This window comes from Malania oleifera, chromosome 11, assembly GCF_029873635.1.
Source record: "Malania oleifera isolate guangnan ecotype guangnan chromosome 11, ASM2987363v1, whole genome shotgun sequence".
Lineage (NCBI taxonomy): Eukaryota > Viridiplantae > Streptophyta > Magnoliopsida > Santalales > Ximeniaceae > Malania > Malania oleifera.
The window spans coordinates 67,766,305-67,787,225 of record NC_080427.1 but is presented as its reverse complement, the minus strand read 5'-3'; the positions used below and the strand labels follow the sequence as shown (position 1 = coordinate 67,787,225).

The 20,921-nt window shown below is 35.7% G+C and overlaps 1 protein-coding gene across 1 annotated transcript; it reads right to left on the bottom strand.

Annotated features, from left to right (window-relative positions):
• Window positions 1–1,386: 1,386 nt before the first annotated feature.
• LOC131167986 (bifunctional monothiol glutaredoxin-S16, chloroplastic) lies at window positions 1,387–20,252 on the bottom strand. Its single transcript, XM_058127105.1, has 2 exons — window positions 19,769–20,252; window positions 1,387–2,129 (listed from the first exon to the last, which is right to left on the bottom strand). The coding sequence occupies exons 1-2, from the start codon at window positions 20,150–20,152 to the stop codon at window positions 1,626–1,628; spliced, it is 888 nt and encodes a 295-aa protein (XP_057983088.1). The 5' UTR covers window positions 20,153–20,252; the 3' UTR covers window positions 1,387–1,625.
• Between the last annotated feature and the right edge of the window lie 669 nt (window positions 20,253–20,921).

The window sequence follows — 20,921 nt, the reverse complement described above, 5'->3', positions numbered from 1 at the left end:
CTTTGACCAGTACTTACTTCATGTTAGCAAATTAAAACAACTTCAAGCATTAGGAACCAATGACAAAAACAAAAACATGCTGCAAGGGGCACCAATGACATTATCATTGTTCAAGACAAAGACCCCTGCCATGCTTTTGTAGCCTATTAGAACTCACCATTAATTCACGATTGCAGAAATCAGATACAAAAACACTAGATAATATACTGATAGAAGCATCATATATGATCCAACACACACTCATTCAGGAGAGAGAGATAGAGAGCAAAACAAAAAACAAACAAAAAAAAAAAAGACCAAAAGTAAAAATTACACCATACTGAAGAATCACGTGAACTATAATTCATATTGACAAGGTATAATACAAAGGCAGGTTAAAAAAGTATTGGTACAAACGATGACTAAGAAACCACCCCCCCCCCCCCCCCCCCCCCAAAAATAAAAATAAAAATAAAAATAAGAAGAAGAAGAAGAATAACAAATCAAAGAAACCTAATAATTGGTAATTGGAAACAGACAAAGTGATAGACCAAAGATCAGACCACAACATACCTTACAAAATCCTCCTAAAGAGAGAGCTTGCATGAGCTTAAAGCAAGGCCATTAACAGAGATACAGTCATCCTGTCCCATGGCAGTCACCAAAGAAAACAAAAGTGAATTTTCATCAGCTGAGAGAGAGAGAGAGAAAGAGAGAGAGATATCACCAGTCGTTGGGGTGATCAAATTGATAGACATCTGAAGTGATCATATCAGTCGATGGAGCTCTACATGTTCAGAGAGAGAGAAATGGAGAGAGATAAGGAGAGGCTCTGCTGAATCAAATGTATTGAGATGGACGGGATTTATCCTACCATTTTTTAAATCATTTGAGAGCATTATTTTGGAATACGACTCTTAATCTATTCACGACCAAGCCGGAATTGGTATTCCCACCTTTGTGAGGAATATGTATTAAGACACAAGATAAGATTATTGCACATTTCAAATCAAATTCTATGCCCAAACACAATGAATATATTGCATTTTATACAAGGTGCACTTGATAAGATGATACCTATACAAAAGGATTAATTAGGCTGAACTGGAACCTGTTAGTAACATTTTAATATATTCTATGTAAATCTTCTGTCAGTTACCAGGCATATCTAAGATAACATAATTAAATATTAAAAAAACTACAATATACATATCACATATAACCAAACTGGTGTCCACCCCCAGGTAAACCCCAAAGTGGATCTTCAAAGCTGGATTTGGGCATGAATTTAAATTTAAACATGCAATGTACGATTATAAAATAAAGGTGCCCAAAATTATGGACTGTGCCAGTATTCTGCAGGAAAAGCAGAAAAAAAAAAAAGAGAGAGAGAGAAAACACAAATCCTTGGGAAGGAGAGAGACTCCATCAGAAGGGATGCACAAAATTTTTCATTTACCCTACATAAGATACATTACAATGAACTACAAGTATTTTTCTCATTGATGAGAAATATCACTCATGGCCAACATCTATGAATGATTAACAAACCAATAAGCTACAGTTCCTGTCATTAACACATCATCTCATTGCTGTTCCACAGCATCCCATTTTTGCAAAAGACCAATGGATGAAAAGGTAAGCATCTAATTTTTCAACAGACCAGCAAGTTCACCCTTCTCATGCATTGAGGACAGGATATCGCACCCTCCAACAAACTCACCATTCACAAAAATCTGTGGGAATGTAGGCCAATTACTATACTTCTTCAGTGTCTCCCTCAATCCATTATTGTACTCTTCATCAAGCACATCAATGCTCTCAAAATCCACCCCTTCACTTTCAAGAATACCAACCACCTTCTGTGAGAATCCACACAATGGGGCACTTCTTGATCCTTTGATAAAGGCTACAACCTTGTTTTCCTTCACCAAGCAATCAATAAGCTCCTCTAGTGGGACTGTCAGTTTGGCATGACGACCAGGTGTCAGCCGGAGATCAGGTTTCTTCCTCGGTGGCTGCCGGACCCATGTGGTGTTCCCTGATTCATTACCTGGTGGGACTTTTCCAGTGGCTTTTATGTGTTCTTCCATCCATGATTTCCAAGCTTCGGTTAAAGCTGTTCTGTCAGGTTCATCCACTACCCCAACCTACGAAAAAAAGTTAATTATAAAATCATTATTCGCAAGACATATTTCTGAATTCCCCTAATCGTAGATGTAAATTAGAAGACACCGTTCCTGCATTTACAAAGAGCAAAACAAAGCACTACGATAAAAAATGGCCATTCTTGACTACCAGCCTACCCTAACTTGAGCAGTGCCAGTTTTAGTGGGCTCCAAACTGGTCACTTGCCACAGTGACTGCTCTGCACAGTGCTTCTGGCTCAGTTCAATTCTAGTGCACGCTGACATGTAGACTCAGAAGAAATAGTGCATAGGTCAAATGAGTTGCACATATGAGTGCTCTACTCCTATTTTGTAGGGCAGTGATTGCAATTATCTTTCATAGTAATTATGTGATGTAACCATGCCATCCAATCATTTCCAATACGTCAAAAGATCACAAGTAACCAAATCAACTGGCTGTAACACTGTTTGGTAGGAAGGAAGGGTAGATGATAAGTTGTTTCACCCAATGGCCTAGTACATAACATGAAGGCGGTGCAGTTTATCTATTGAATCAAAAAACATTCAATCTTTCCATATTTCCTTGCTTCGAGTATAAAAGGCATATGATATTTTGAACTTGCTAGTCCATCACAAAAATACAACAAAGAACAATACTGCAATATACATGAAAGAAATTATATCATATGCAAGCTTATAAGAATTTACAAGGAGAATACAAAATCAAGTTCAATTTTTTCCTTGCTAAAGTTACATGATGTGTACTTTCTTTTTTATATAGTTGATTTCCTTGCTTACTTTTAAGTATATCAGCATTTGTAATTTCTGTTTCTAAAAAAATTCTAAAACTGGGTGGGGCTAATTATCTTCCAGAAAAACTCATTACATGGAGATGCATCAAAAAGAAAAAAAAAAAAAAGGCCGTACCCAGTGCACAAGGCTCTCACTTTGAGTGGGGTCTGGGAGAGGTGGATGTCGGCAAGCCTTACCCCCATTTTTGGATAGGTAGCTCCCAAGTCTTGAACCCAACACCACCCGTACCAAGGCAGAGGCACTTGCCATCGCACCAAGGCACGGCCTCTACATGTAGATGCATCAGATCTTCAATTTTGCTATCATGCAGGCGCTTTCTTTTGTTTTCTTGTATGGGTCTTTTTTTTTCCCAGTGTAGGGTGGGATTTGTTTGGGTTCAAAAGTTTAAATCAAAGCTTACAATATATTACATTAATGGCCTCAAAATTATACTCCAGTCTAAACCATCAACAATGCTATCTCCACCGATTTCAGCAAGTGAGAGTGCAAAGCCAAGATTTACTATTCAACAAGTGCTTAACATCAACCAAGGTTAAGTTGGCCTTAATTTTCATCCCAGTTCAAATACAAAACTTTGTTCTTGTAGGCTTGACCTGGATCAAGCTTGCAAACAAGCCTACTTGTCCATTGCCCGAATCCAACCTTCATGCTATCTCATAAGTTTATTTCCCAGCAACCACACAAAAGCCAATATTGTCATTCATTGACCAAATCCAATGTTCATTATCTCATAACACAGGAACTGCACGAAAGGCAACATGCCCCCCTCAACTGATACGTAAAATAAATAATTGTTCCGACAGAACCTTCTCTTCTACCGTAGATTGGCTGTTGGTACACGCTCCTAGCAGCGAGGAATACTCTTAAATCGGAAATCAACTCCAACTTGCTCCATAACAACCAGGTGGTGAAGCAGAGCGAAGGCCCTCGTTGCCTACGTACCTGCTGATAAGTTCCAATTGCATCATAGGAATTTGGCACTGAGCGTTCTCAAAATGGGTACTATCGGGTCGGGTGAATTCAATAATAGACGCTTGTTGGCATTCCAGCCTTCCTTCTCCTTTTAGGGCCTATCCGAAAGAGAATCTAGTACTTCTTGGTCATGAATATTTCCTTCCGTTTGTCGCATTTCGCTCAAAGGGTATCTTCTCTCTACGATACGGTTCAAAGCCCCATGGTAGGTACTCTTAAATTGCCAAATATTCCTATTTTTCATTATTTCAACAAATCCATTGTAAAGATTCAAAATCAACAAACAAAAATGTAAGCGGACCTGACCCATTGAATCATGACTATATCCGCAATTCTGATATTAAAATTCTATAGAGATGAGTCATGCCCCACCTACTTTATTTCATTAGTCAACTTTCTTATAGGACTCATAGTTTGATTTAATTTATATACTGCTTTATTCTACATGTTAGCCTTTTCTTATGCTGTTTTCCCCTCTTTTTTTTTAGGTCTTATATAATAGATAAATTCTAACTTTGCCTCTAATGCACTCAATGTCCTAATATTTTCACACCCAGTCCCCAAACAGTCCCAAGCCTGAGTAAAGGAGGAGGATTACATTAGGTAGTTGATAGTCAACATAAAAAAACTTGTCAATCTTTATGATATGAATCTTTACCAATTATTCGTTCGAGAACTCCATACGAGTGACGTGTTGCACTCATACCACTCAGGTATAGCGAAAAATAGAGGGTGGACTAAATCGTTGCGTCGAAGAATCACGTGATGTTGGTGCTTGGGTATGGCCAAATATGTGAGGGTTCCCGCATCATTCTGGATGTGGGCGGGTAAAGAAATTAGTTCAAGAGACTAGGATCATATTAGTAACTTAGAATATAGGGACACTTATGAGTAAAAGCATGGAGATAGTGGACACAACGATTAGAAGAAAAATGCCTTCAAGAAAGTAATTCGGTACGAGATGAAGTTAAAAAAATGGAAAAATCAGGATTCAAACTTTGGTACACTAGAAAAGAAAAACATAAGAATGGAGTAGGAATCATTGTAGATGAAGACTACAAAGATATTGTTGTAGATGTCTAAAGAGTAGGGGATAGAATCATAAAAATCAAGATAGTCTTAGGCCAAGGGATAATAAATGTCATTAGTGCTTATGATCCTCAAATACGCTTAGTAGAAAGCGTTAGGAGACAGTTTTTTGGAAGATGTAGATATTATTATACAAGGGATATCAAGGATTAAGAAAATATTCAAGGAGCTTATTTGAATGGATATATTGGAAAGGATAAAAAATATTATGAGATGATACATGGAGGGCATGGATATAGAGATAAAAATGAGTCTAGGGATATGATCTTAGACTTTGCTATGTATATGATCTTATTACAATGAATACTTCCTTTAAGAAGAGAGAAGAACACTTAATAGCCTTCAAGAGTGGACAAAACAAAATTCAAATTTATTTTTTCTAAACTAAGAGGTCAAAAATATTTATTAAAGTTATCCTAGGTGAAAACTTAACTACACAACATCGAATTTTAGTGTTAGATATGTGTATTAAACAATGGAAGAGAAAGGGTTATATAAATCAATGCAAGAGAACTGGGAGGTAGAACCTAAAGGGAGAAAATATAATAAAATTTAAAGATAAATGATCAAAGATGACGCTTAGACAATAGGGTTTATGTAGACACAAATACTCTTTTGAATAGGATAGCTAGCTCTGTTAAGGGATCATTTGGAACTACTTACAGAAAAGATCTGTAAAAGTACTTATCTAAAAATACTCCGAGATTACTTAATTATAAGTACTTTTTAAATAGAACTTTTTTCATAAAAATATTCTTTTTTTTAGAAAATATTTATTTTCCTTAAAAGGAAGTAGTTTAAATAGTACTTTTTGAAAAAATAAATACTTATAAAGGTACTCTTCTGGAAAAAAAAATACTTATTTTTAAGACGTTCCAAGCAAGAGGCAAAAAGATTGCAAAAGAAATTTTAGGTGAATCAAAAGAAAAATTCTTGGATAGTAAAGAAAGTTCGTGATAGGATTAAGATGTCAAAACAATAGTAAAGATAGAATTTGGTATAAAAACATAACATAAATGTAAAAAACATGGGCAATTTTGAAAAGTATAAAGAGGCGAGAAAAAATGCAAAAAAGTCATTAGAGAAGCTAAACATAGAGATCATATAGTAATTTATATGCTAGATTAGATACAAAAGAAGGGGAAGGGGACAAATTTTAAACTTAGAGCTAGAGAAAGAGAGAACAAGGACTTGCGTACTGTAAAATGTATAAAAGGTGAGGATGATATTGTCTTGGCTGTGGAAGATGACATCAAAGAAAGATGGCAAAGTTACTTCAATAAGCTATTTAATGAAAATCATGTAGAAGGCTTAAAACTTAGAATTTAAAAATGAGAAAAATGCTAAAAATATGAGATTTATTCACAAAATTAGAGTTAATGAAGTTAAATTTGCATTAAAAAAATGAAAAATGAAAAATGCAAAAACTATAGGATTGAATAACATGTCAATTGAAGTTTAGAAATGCCTAGGTGATAACAGAATTATATGGTTAACTAACTTATTTAACACATTTACAAAAACTAAGAAAATGTCAAATGAGTAAAGAAAAAACACTTTAATACCCATATACAAAAATAAAGGAGATATTCAAACTTGTAATAACTATGATAGAATTAAACTTACAAGCTATAGAATGAAACTGTGGGGAAGGGTAGTTGAACAAAGATTAAGGTTAGAATGAGGGTCTCAAAAAATCAATTTGGCTTTCTACCTAGGAGATCTATTTCAGAAGCTATATATTTTAAGAAGATTAATGGAAAAGTTTAGGGAAAAGAAGAGAGACTTGCATATGGTTTTTATTGACTTAGAGAAAGTGTATGATAGGATTCCTAGGGAAGTCCTAGGGTTGTTTAGTTTTAGAAGAAAAACAAGAAGGTGTAGTAGATATACCAATGTCATTAAGGATATATGCACAGAGTAATCACCAACATTAGGACTACAAGTGGAGAGGTTAAGGAATTTCCAATCAAAATAGGTGTACATCAAGGATCTGCTTTAAACCCTTATCCTTTTACTTTAGTGATGGATGAACTTACTAGGAGTATTCAAAATGAGGTTCCATGGTATATATTATTTGCAAATGATAATGTCTTGATTGATGAAACTAAGGATGGAGTAGAGTCTAAGTTAGAATTATGGATAGAAGCTTTAGAATCTAAAGGTTTTAGGATAAGTACAAATAAGATAGAATTATGAAAATGTAATTTCAGTCATAATACGAGGAATATTGAAGAATAGACTAAACTTGATGGTCAATAAATCAATAGCACTAGTATCTTTTGGTACCTTGCATCTATTATGCAAGCTTAAGAAGAATTTTTTTTTTTTTTTTTTATAATAACAAAAATGAATCTATTAATGAAAAGAATAATTACAGTGAATGAAGGATAAGAAATCCTCTCGGTAAAATATAAAGTTAACAAAAAAAAAACACAATTACATTACAGTTGCCTTCCAATCTCTTTGGACATCAACGAATGACTTCCAAAAAACTCAAAAGTAAGCATAAAAGTAACTTTCTCCCAAGGTTAAGAAGGATGGGTCTTCTTATCTCTAAAAATTCTGGCATTCCTTTCAATCCGTAGCCCCCACAGCACTGTAAAAACTGCACAGACCCAAAAGTTACTTTCTATTTTATTCTTCCCAAATCCCCAAAACTTTCCCTTCAAAAGTCAAAGATAGATTCCAAAGCCGCCCAATCCTCCACGAAAGATGAAACAAATTGTTCCACATGTGTCTCGCTACCTTAAAATGAAGAAATAAATGGCTAGAATTCTCATTTGAACCACTACACAGCATACAAATATCTGGATTAAGTGCTTTGTAGGCCTTCTAATCTGTAACACATCATTTGTATTGATCTTGTTGAGTATGAGAGTCCAAACAAAAGCCTGGGCTTTAAATGAAGCTGAAGGAGAAATTGAAAAAGATGTAATATATATAGAGTTAAAGTAAGTTGGGAAAAATGGAAAAGTGCTTTGGGCACGCTATGTGATCATTGAATACTCTTAATTAAAAACGAAATTCTATAGGACAGCTGCAAACCACCGATGCTATACGGATCAAAATGTTGAACAACTAAAAAACAACATATCCAAAAAGTAAAAGTTGCCGAGTTGAGAATGCTATGGTGGATGAGTATTGTAACATTAAAAGATAAATTAAAGAATGAACGTATTCGTGGTAAGTTAGGCATAGTTCCTATAGAAGTTAAGATAAGGGAACAGCGATTCATATGGTTTGGGCATCTACGTTGTAGTGCATCTGAGAGAAGGAGTGAACTAGTTATTATGAGGGGCAATAGAATGAATAGGGGTAGACCTAAAAGAGCACGGAATGAAATAGTGAATAAGGATTTAATAGCCCTGAATTTGTTGGAGAAAATTGTCCATGATTGTGTGAATTGGAAGAAAAGGATTCATATAGTCGACCCCACCTAGAGCGATTAAAAGCTTGGTTTGTTTTTGTTGTTGTTATTATTGTTGTTGTCATTGTTGTTTTTTTGTATAACACATAAAATCCTGCAATATAAAGAAACTCTTTCTTTGTTGAGAACTCCACATTTTACACAAATTATATCATAAACCAATCATCATGCTCCACCCAGCTAATTTGACAATGTTCCTTAATAATACACGGAGTTAGATATTACTGCGTAACATTGATAAGGTCACAAAAATGTCATTCTCCATATTTCCTACCCAACTACCAAGCTCTTTTAAACCTGAAACACCATTCAAGTCACCTATAATCAAAGTCATTGCTCCACTCCCCCATCATGATAGTTCCGATAAAAAAGTATTCATGGAGTTAGGCCTTTATTCATTTACTTAAAACTTGAGATCATGGATCCAATACAACAACAACAACAAGCCTTATGTCCCACCAAGTGGGGTCAGCTACAAGAATCCTTTTCCGTCAATTGACTCGATCAAGAGCATTTTCTTTTATTAGATTAAGGGCTATTAAATCCTTCCACACTACCTCATTCCAAGTTATTTTAGGCCTACTATCATTTTTCATGTCAGAAACAATAACTAACTCACTCTGCCTCACAGGTGCTCTACTAAGCCTATGTTTTAAATACCCAAACCATCAAAGCCGCCCCTCCCTTGTCACAAAAATTTCATTCTCCATATTTCCTACCCAACTACCAAGCTCTTTTAAACCTGAAACACCATTCATGTCACCTATAATCAAAGTCATTGCTCCACTCCCCCATCTTGATAGTTTCTATAAAAAAATATTCATGGAGTTAGGCCTTTATTCATTTACTTAAAACTTGAGATCATGGATCCAATACAACAACAACAACAAGCCTTATGTCCCACTAGGTGGGGTCAGCTACAAGAATCCTTTTCCATCAATTGACTCGATCAAGAGCATTTTATTTTATTAGATTAAGGGCTATTAAATCCTTCCTCACTACCTCATTCCAAGTTATTTTAGACCTACTCCTATCATTTTTCATGTCAAAAACAATAACTAACTCACTCCTCCTCACAGGTGCTCTACTAGGCCTGTGTTTTAAATACCCAAACCATCTAAGCCACCCCTCCCTTGTCTTGTCTTCAACCGGTGCTATGCCTAAATTATTGTGTGTATTTATTTCTTACTTTATTTTTAATGTTATATCGTTCATTCATCTTAACGTTCACATTTTAGTAACTTTTACATTTTTTACATGTTGTTTCTTAGTTGCCCAACATTCTGAATCATAAAGCATAGTCGGCATATAACCGTCTTATAAAATTTTCCATTTAATTTTAAGGGTATTCTACTATCACATAGCAAACCTGATGCACTCCTCCATTTTACCCAACCTTTTTTAATTCTATGCACTACATTTTCTTCAAATTCCTTTTCCGCTTGTATGATAGATCCAAGATATCTAAATCTATTAGTGCTATTAATCTCTTGATTATCAAGTTTAATATTCTCTCCATTACTACTTACATTACTGAAGTTATATTTCATATATTCTATCTTATTCCTACTTATCCTAAACCCTTTAAGCTCTAATGTAGCTCACAAAAATTCTAACTTAGATTCCACGCTGCTCCTACTATCATCAATCAACACGATATCATTTAAAAACAGCATACACCAAGGGATCTAATTTTGGATATTCCTAGTAAGTTCATCAATCACAAAAGTAAAAAAATAAGGACTCAAAGTAGAACCTTAATGTACACCTATTGTGATTGGAAAATCTCTAGAATCCCCTCTTACAGTCCTAACACTAATCACTACACTATCAAACATATCCTTAATGACATCAGTATGTCTATTGCATACCCTCTTCTTTTCTAAGATCAACCAAAGAATTTCCTCAGGTACTCTATCATATGCTTTCTCTAGTTCAATAAAAACCATATCCAAGTCCCTCTTCTTTTCACTAAACTTTTCCATAAAACCTCTTAAAAGATTAATAGCTTCTATTGTTAATCTCCTAGGCATAAAATCAAATTGATATTCTGAAATCCTCGTTTCTAGTCTTATTCTATGTTCAATTACCCTTTCCCATAGTATGACTCATAATCTTAATTCCCTAATAGTTATTACGGTTTTGCATATCGCCTTGGTTTTTGTATAAAGGTACTAATGTAATTTTATTCCATTCTTCTTAAATTTTCTTGGTTTTTATAATAGTGTTGAATAGATTAGTTAACCAAATAATTCCTTTATCCCCTAAACATTTCCAAACTTCAATTAGTATTTTATAATTTTTATCTGGTCCTATAGTTTTTCCACTTTTCATTTTTTCAATGTCATCTTAATTTCAAGGACTCTAATTTTGCGAATGAATCTCCTATTTTTAGTCTTCTTCTCATTTTTCACTTCCAAGTTAAATATTTCATTTTGGTTTTCATTAAACAAATTATCAAAGTATCTTTGTCACCTCTCTTTTATGTCTTCTTCTCTCATTAAGACATTATCATTCTCGTCCTTTATACATTTTACATCACCTAAATCTTTGCATTTTCTTTATCTAGCTATAGAAAGTTTATAGATGTCTTTTTCTCCTTCTTTTTATATCTAGTCTAGTATATAAAGTATCATAAGCTCTATATTTAGCTTCACTAATAGGGATTTTCTTTTTCTTTTTTTCCTTTCTTTTTGCATTTTTTCTGACCTCTTTATATTTTTCAAGATTTTCTAGATTTCTACAATTTTGCCATATTTTATGCCTTTTTTTTTTTTTTTTTGCCTTAATGACTTTTTAAACTTCTTGATCTCACCACCAACTTTCTTTACTACCCGAGTATCTTCATTTGAACTCACCTAAAACCTCTTTTGTTATCCTTACAATAGAATTAGCCATTTTATTCCAAACAATATTAGCATCTACCTTGTCCCTACTATCCAATCACACTCTTTGATGATTTTATCTTTGAATTTTACTATATTATCTCTCTTCAAACTCCACCATCTAGTCCTCTTGTGTTGATTTACGTTACTATTTCTCTTCCGTTTTTTAATATGTATATCTAATACTAGAACTCTATGTTGTGTAGCCAAACTTTCACCTAGGATAACTTTACAATGCTTACAAGATAGATGATCCCTACTAGTTAAGAAGAAATCTATTTAGATCCAATACAACCTCGAGAATATAATGTTATGGACACTAGATTTAGAAAAGACGTACAGAAAAATTCTCAAGAAAACTTTCATTGATGTCTATAAGCTTCTTGATGCGTGAAAGCCCAAGACTTCTCAAAATTTTCATTTCCTATTATGGCAAGAAGGCCTAAAAATATTTCATACTGCTGAATCTCAAAGTTTAGGATCAGATAATGGAGTTGAGTTTAGGTGGGCTAAAAAATATGTGCTTCTCCTTAGAGACGATTTTCTAGTATCTAGCACTTTCAAAAACAAAAAAAATTATGATAAAATCTTACCTAGTTGATCGTACTTGATAGAATTAATACCAACAACTTGCTACAAGTCTGGGGACCTTTGAAGGCTCTATCTCCAGACATCTGTGTTCTTTGTTTTAACTATTCAGAATCTGCATCGCATTTTTTTATACTTTGTGAATGCTTGGAGGGCACATGAATGTTGGGTGAGTTCAGAGGCAGTGAAGGACTTTTTGACAGTTTTTTTTGGTGGCTTTGGCAGGAAAAAAGAAAAGGGCAGCGCTCTAGAAATGTGTTTTCTTTGCAGTATTTTGGGGGTTGTGGATGTAGCATAATGCACATATTTTCCTAGGGAAGAAGTCATCGCATTTACTGGTTTGAAAAAAAAAAAACATTATTTGGCTTCTCTTTGTTGTGACGGGCAAGGCGTTTTTTAAGGGGGTGAGCTTTTTTTATATTCAGCGTGATTGGCGTTATATGCTGAACTGTTAGTTTGTGCTGGTTTTATATATATATATATATACACACGCGCGCGCACACACACACACACACACATATATATATATATATGGTTTTCAGGTTTTTTTCTTTGTTTTTATCTAGATTTTCCAAACTCTGTCAAGGGGATGTCTTATGCTCCTGGTTGTATATTCTTAATGTTTTTAATGAAATTCTTCTTTTATTATCAAAAAATAAATAAATAAATAATCTTAGAGATACAATTTTGTAGGGTTTGAGCAAAAGTGTAAACATCTCAAAGATCGAGAAACAACAATTAAATGCGAACACATGAGATAAGAATTTTGCACGGTTTGGAGAATGCGCCTATATCGACAGATGAGAGAGATAAACCATTTAGTAAAGAAAATGCAGGAGTACATCACCGAAATAAGACACCTACAAACCAAGCCCAAAAATGAAATCATTTCACCACTCCCCAGTGTCTTAACACTGTTTTTCCCACACTTTTTACTCTTTTTTTCCTGATATCAGCAAAAGAGAATTCATTGAAGGGCACCAAGAGAGTGCCACCATGTGCAAACAGTATCAAAAGAACAGAATTACCCGTAATATAAGGTGTCAAAGAAGTTTAGAATTTTGTACGTGTCAATCATGCACAAGCCATTACACCACCATGTCTACTCTCAATTTAACAATCTTGGCCAAGAAAGCAAATGTGTGACCTACTATTCTGAGGTGTTCTACAAGTTGCTAGTACTTCAATGATATTCATGAGAGCAAAGAACAGATCATGGCCACATATGGCAACAAGTTGAGGATTTATATCTAATATAAGGTCAGGGTGCAACACCCATGGAGGTTGAATGATGCTTATTAATCAGCCTTGAAGATCTTAGAACAAAGATATGCCAATGTTGGAATTCTTGATTCTTCTTACAAGGGTGAGACATCTCTCAGTTGTGTTGGTAATTTCAAAGCCAAAGGTCAACTTGGAGGTCTTACTAAGCAAGCAAACAAGGAAGTGCCTATAGTTCAAGTTATAGGTCAGTTCAGTTGCAGCAATCAATCAACCACTTGCTTCAAGTGCAGTAAGCTCAACCACCTTGCCAGTGAATGTCCAAAGGGATAAGTGAACTTAATTAAAAAAGATCACGAAGAGAGATTCTTTGATGTCCCTAATACACCTATATTTGTCATCGATAGGGCTTTGAAACAAGAAAATTTGAAGAAAGGTCAGTGTCTAATGATTTATAAATCATGTGCCACTCTGGAATAAGAAATGGAGGACAGATTTTCAGATATTCTCCATTCACAAGCAAATCAACAATCTAACAATCAATTATTAATAGGGATATACTACCGGTTTATGGTGAAGTATTGTTACTTATGGAGTCCCCATTATCCATGAATGGGGTATCTTTCCAATTAACTGTGAACCAACGTGTGGTTGCAAGAAGCAGAAAATCACATTAAAAGACATATTTCTAGTGAGCAGCAAGGCTAGTTTTGATCATTCTTGCCACAGTGATCCTTTTGGTCTTCCGTCCTTCAAATCATTTTCATTATAGTTAATCAAAGAAATTACCATTGAATATTTCTTGCAACTCATCAGGTTGATTGGAAGGATCTCAACACCAAAGGAGGAAAATCCAAGATCACTTATCAAGGCAAGAGAGTCGAGCAATTTGTGCTGTTATTAAGTTTATGGAGGAATTCTTACAAAGAGATGTCTGAAAACATCTCAAGGATGATCTTTATTCGAATTGCAGAGGCTGATGTAGAGTGGATTAGTATGATACAATTTCAAAAACAAAGGTAAGATTTAAATTTCATTTTATTGCAATCAGTACTAACTAATCATCGGTAAATGACCATAGATGCATTGGACAATAGACTTGTAGACCTTTCCTTAAGATACCTAAGTAGGCTAGAGAATGCGTTCGAGTCAATTCAGACTTGTTGCAAACTTATTCCAAAATTAGTCTCTGTAGCAATTTTATTGTGTCTATATCTAGTAAGTTGTGGTGTTGACTACTTAGTATTTTGTTGCATTTCAAGTAGTTGCATTGATAATAATGTATTATAAGTTTACAAGAGAAAGGGAGGCATACGACGAAAGTAACTTAAGGATGTATTTCTTTTTTTATGAATCAATCAAAAGAGCATTGCCCGAATTATTATCCCCTTTCTGTGTCCTTGAATTTTCTATAATTTTGTTATTTTATAGCAAGGTAGAATTCAAGCCCATTACAAAATTACAATATTCAATTTTTTTTTTTTTTTGGAAAGAAAATTGGCAATTGCAATGACAACACTTAACCCTATGTTTGAGAAGACCTTGGACTTGGAGTTGTAATAAAATGTAATATAAAATTATATTAAAATTTATCCAAATCCAAATCTAAAATCTAAAATCCAAAATCTATACTCCCAGAACACAGCAAAAGGATATCTTTGGATATAACACAATAAACAAATGATTCCATCACACTTTTTTTTTTTTTTAAATGATAATGTCTGAGGCCCTTTAGACAGTTGAATCCACCAAGATAATGATTCCGCCCCTCATTCCATCACACTTTACAAAAACATGGGGCAGAACATCATGTGAGAATCTTAATGAAACTATTATTGAAAAAAGCAAGGTAGGCACAATCAAATGATGTTTTGAAATAGTCTATGTCATAAATATTTCATTGCCACAATTGGGGATGGATTTTTACGTTTAATCACTGTATATAACACAAAAGAATAATTCAATTCCCCATAACGTCCAAACACACACTTTGAAAATTTAAGCAGGACAAGCCACCGTATTTTATCCAATTAAATTATATAAACAAGACAAACCACCTTGAGAAAACAGTCTCACTACCATCCTTAATTGCTATTAGAGAAATATCTTCACCTTTTATCTATAGATTATTGTACAGTTATTAGAGCATATATTTAGGCATTAATCTTGGTTAGCAGATATTTAGGCATTATTCTTGGAATTATTCTTGGGATCTTGTTCCCTTTCTCCTATATTATATATAAACTGTAACGTTGAATATTCAATATAGAAAAGGGTCCTTCTTCACCTTTGACACGGTATCAGCGCAGGTTTTCTGCGTATATTTTTTTTCAACGCCGTTTGAATTTTTTTCTGCAATCATGTCCAACATCATATCTTCGGAGGTCTCTTCCTCCAATCCAACATCCCCATCAATTCCGGATGTGTCTTCTCCATATTTTCTCCATTCTGCTAATCACCCAGGTGCCATCCTAGTCTCCACCCTTCTCAATGGTGACAATTAACCTACCTAGAAGAGGGCCATGAAAATGGCCTTGAATGCCAAAAATAAGTTTGGTTTCGTTAATGGTACCCTCCCCAAACCAACGTCCACCTTAGCAGAAACTCAATTGTGGGAACGTTGCAGTGATATGATATTATCATGGATCCTTAACTCCATTGATAAATCCATTGTTCACAGTTTGATCTAACATGAATGCCCCCGTGATGTATGGCTAGATCTTGAGGATCATTTCTCTTAAAGCAACAATCCTAGAATTTTCAAGTTGAAGCGTGACATTGCTACTCTCACCCAAGACTCCATGACCATCTCTATGTATTTTAGAACACTTAAAGGTCATTGGGATGAAATCGCCATGCTTGCCTCCACACCACAGTGAACTGAGCGTGTTTTTCAGTTTTTTATGGGGTTACATGACTCATATGCTTCAATTCATAGCCAAATTTTGGTCATGGATCCTTTACCTTTTGTTACCAAAGTCTATTCAATTTTGCATCAAGAAGAGAGGCAGCGCCTTCTTCATATCTCTAGTGTTCTAATAGAATCTGCTGCCATGGCGGTTCCTCGTAATTTTTCTCATCCTCCTGATATCAAGGAGCAAGGGCGTGGTCGTCCAAAATGTGACCACTATGGCCGTGATGGTCATTGGAAAACCCACTATTATAGGCTGCACGGTTATCCCAGCAACAAGTCTCAATCTCGTGGAACACTCGATGGAAAATTTGGTTCTTCAATGGCTGCAAACACTGTCACAGGTTCTTCAACTTTTTCTTAGATTGCTGCCTCTAGCCTCACCAGCAAACAATACCGTCAACTCTTTGATCTTTTATCGCCCTCGAACACCAACTCTTCCGATTTTGCTAGTAACCTTGCCTCTTGTCATTCTACTTCTTTTTCTAATATTGAATGGATTGTTGATTCAGGTACCTCAGATCATATGACCTCCAATTTGTCTTCTCTTGATAATATTCAACTTCTTAATCAGCCATGCCCCATTAAGCTTCCAAATGGTGACATGGTTCCTATAACTCATACTGGCACTCTGCGTTTTCTCCTAATCTCTCTCTTTCTAATGTTCTTTCTGTGCCTTCATTTAAATTTAATTTATTATCCATCAGCAAACTCACCACTGCTCTCAATTGTGTTGCTATATTTTTTTCTACCTTTTGTGTTTTTCAAGACCTATCAACGAGGAGGCTGATTGGAACGAGTGAAGTATGGGATGGACTTTATCACTATAAACCTTTCTCCGCCTCAGTTTTCCACTCTCAGCGTGTTCCTGACCCTACTCTTTGGCATCAACGTCTTGGTCACCCTTCTATTTCATGTATTCCAAAAACTTTAAATATTTCTTGTTCTCATTTGCTTGTGACGTTTGTGCTAGAGCAAAGCACACTCGTTTACCTTTTTCTTTGAATACAAATAAGAGCACATTTTGTTTTAATCAGATTTATTGTGACATATGGGGTGGTTATCCTACAGTTTCACATTCTAGTGCACATTATTTTTTAACAATCGTAGATGACTACTCACGTACTACATGGGTCTATCTTATGCACACGAAATCTGATACTTTCACTTGCCTTAAAAATTTTTGCGCCATGATTAAAAATCAATTCAATTGCACTATTAAGCATGTGCGACCTAATAATGGTCAAGAATTTCTATCCAATAAACTTCAAACTTTTTTTGACAATCAAGGCATTTTTCACGAGCGCACATGTGTGGATACACCTCAACATAATGGCATTGCCGAGCGTAAACATCGTCATCTTCTTAATGTGACTCGGTGTTTACGTTTTCAAGACAATCTTTCCATCTCTTTTTGAGGTGAATGCATTCTCACAACCACTTATTTAATTAACCTCACTCCTTCACCCAGTCTCACTCATAAGTCACCTTATGAGTTCCTTTTTAAGAAGTCACCATCATATACACACTTGCGAGTGTTTGGGTGTTTGTGTTATGCTCAAACCGCTCGCCAACATCGCGATAAATTCTCTCCTCGTGCTTTTCGATGTGTTTTCTTAGACTATCCTACCCATCATAAGGCTTATCGTGTATACAATCTTGAAAACAAAAAAAAAATTCATCTTCGTAATGTCACTTTTGAAGAAAATGTTTTTCCCTATCATCTCATACCTCCAAATCCTACATCTTCTCCAGTCCTTCCACTTCCTATTCCTGATATCCACCCTTCCTACACTTTACTTACCCAACCAAACATACCTATCCCTAGTCCCTCATCTCTCCCTCTTTCTCCCTTGGTAGAGTTGGTGTTCGAGGGCGATAAAAGATCCAAGAGTTGACAGTATTATTTGCTGGTGAGGCCAAAGACAGCAATCTCAGAAGAAGTTGAAGGACCTGTGACAGTGTTTGTAGCCATTGAAGAACCAGATGTTCCATTGGGTGTTCCACGAGATTGAGACTTGGTGCTGGGATAACTGTGCAGCCTATAACAGTGAGCTTTCCAATGACCATCACGGCCACAGTGGTCATATTTTGGACGACCACGCCCTCGCCCCTTGCTATCAGGAGGATGAGAAAAATTACAAGGAACCGCCATGGCAGCAGATTCTGTTGGAACACTAGAGATATGAATAAGGCGCTGCCTCTCTTCTTAATGCAAAATTGAATAGACCTTAGTAATAGGAGGTAAAGGATCCATGGCCAAAATTTGGCTATGAATTGAAGCATATAAGTCATGTAACCCTATCAAAAACTGAAAAACACGCTCAGTGTCTTGCATTCGGGTTAATTCTTTTAAAACACCACAAGTGCACTTTGGTGTGGAGGCAAGCATGGCGAGTTCATCCTAATGACCTTTAAGTGTTGTAAAATACACAAAGATGATCATTGAGCCTTGGGTGAGAGTAGCAATGTCACGCTTCAACTTGAAAATTCTAGGATTGTTGCTTTGAGAGAAATGATCCTCAAGATCCAGCCATACATCATGGGGACATTCATGATAGATCAGACTGTGAACAATGGATTTATCAATGGAGTTGAGGATCCATGATAAGATCATATTACTGTAACTTTCCCACAATTAAGTTTTTGCTGAGGAGGACGTTAATTTGGGGAGGGTACCATTAACGAAACGAAACTTATTTTTGGCATTCAAGGCCATTTTCATGGCCTTCTTCTAGGTAGGATAATTGTCACCATTGAGAAGGGTGGAGACTAGGATGACACCTAGGTGATCAGCAGAATGGAAAAATTATAAAGAAGACACATCCGAAATTGATGGGGATGTTGGATTGGAGGAGGAGACCTCCGGAGATATGATGTTGGACATGATTGCAGAAAAAAATTCAAACGGTGTTGAAAAAAAAAATATACATAGAGAACCTACTCTGATACCATGTTAAAGTTGAAAAAGGAATATTTTCTATATTGAATATTCAACGTTATAGTTTGTATATAATACATGTGAAAGAGAACAAGATCCCAAGAATAATTCCAAGAATAATACCTAAATATCTGCAATAATGCCTAAATATCTACTCTAATAACTACACAATAATCTATAGATGGGTCGTTAACCTATCTAAGACTTATCACGCAAGTTAGACATTACGGATCTCCATGCTCCAACTTGAGGGGAAGTATTAGAGAAATATCTTCACCTTTCATCTATAGATTATTGTACAAAGCAGATATTTAGGCATTATTCTTAAAATTAATCATGGATCTTGTTCCCTTAGCAGCGGGAAAGGAGTCTATCTATCTGCCTAGCTTTGGTAGATTTCCCCCAACGCAATCTACAGAAATTCCACGAATCCCTTGGTGGATAAGTCCGTTTGCTCTGTGGCAAAAGGATCCTCAAGTTCAAGTCATTGGGCGCTTCGTGGCCCTGCCCCCTTTCTCACTTCCATCCCGCAGTGAAGCTCTCAGCTTGGACCTTGCTTGCCTTTCTCCTCCCGCCGCTTGCTGACCTTGCTCCTGAGTCCTCTTTTTGCCTTTAGTGGGAACTCTTATCAGACTGACTGTATTATATACAAAGTGTAACGTTGAATATTCAATATAGAAAAGAGTCCTTCTTCACAACTGCAATTATCATAAAGCTGTAGAGTAACAGTGTAATTTCAACGACTGAGAAAAGTCCAGAATAAAGATTAGGGCAGAGACGCTTCGCAAAGCCACCCACCACATGACGTACCTTGACGGAGCAGCAGAGACCCGGCAACGTCTTCCGGTGAGATAGAATGCTGGCTGCTATATTCCGTGATATACCGATGAACTGAAGATCGCTGTTGCTGTCATATACGCCGTACACGCCGGAATCTGCTGGGAATTCTCCAGAGAGGTCCTCTCCCGGCGACAAGGCAACAAGCTCCACCTCCGAGAGCTTCTTGAAAGCAGAAGCGACGGTCAGAGCGCACGGTCTAGCGACCATATGGGGCCTCGAAGATACATAGGGCAAAGAGGAGGGCTTGAGAGGTGTATAGAATGATATGGTGAGGGAATTTCTGGAAGGAAGAGAAGAATTTACGAAGCAGCCAGTGGCGCAGCTCTGCAATGGAGGTAGGTTCACGGTTGCCATTGACAGACGAAGAGAGACAGACTTGCTGAGCCTACTGCCCAGTACTGGAAACAGAGTGTGATTTTTCCATTTCAAAATGTCGCCGTCGCACAATAAATTATAAGGTAAAGAGCATTTTGTAAAATTGGTGTTTATCAACATGATTTTTTATTTTTATTTTACCATTGCAAAAGTTAGTGGCCCATTTATTAATTAATATGTTTCATCATGTCAAAGGGGAAAAATGTTTAAACTGGTATAAAACTAAATCAACTATCAATCATCTCACAAACATAATCTTAGAAAGTTAAGCACATGTGTAAGAAAGTTGAAACACAATCAGGGTAGAAATTTCTTTAAGTTACACACATAAATAATATTTAAGTTAAAATTGAGTTCAAAAATAAAGAATTTGAAGGCGGTATACGTAGAAATTTAAACTTACCTGATCACATCCCTCTCTTCCATAAATAATAAAACTATTGATATCTTTTCTCGGCTTGGGTATGCATTCTCAAATCGCTTATAGGAGTCCTCATTTATAGACAAAAGGAAATTGAAGGGTAATCGACCATGGTGAATATTCAGGTTTTGGTGGAAGATGGTTGGGTTGAAATTTGAAAAGTTAGGAGCCCATCAGGTAATGGAAAAGGAAGTGTCTCAATGACGTGTTAAAATTTAGGCTTTGAGACATATGTAGCATTTCTTTTTAACATAAGGGTAAAATTGACATTACATATTTTTGCACTTAAAGGACTATTAAATTTTCACTTTACTTTTTTAAAAGTAG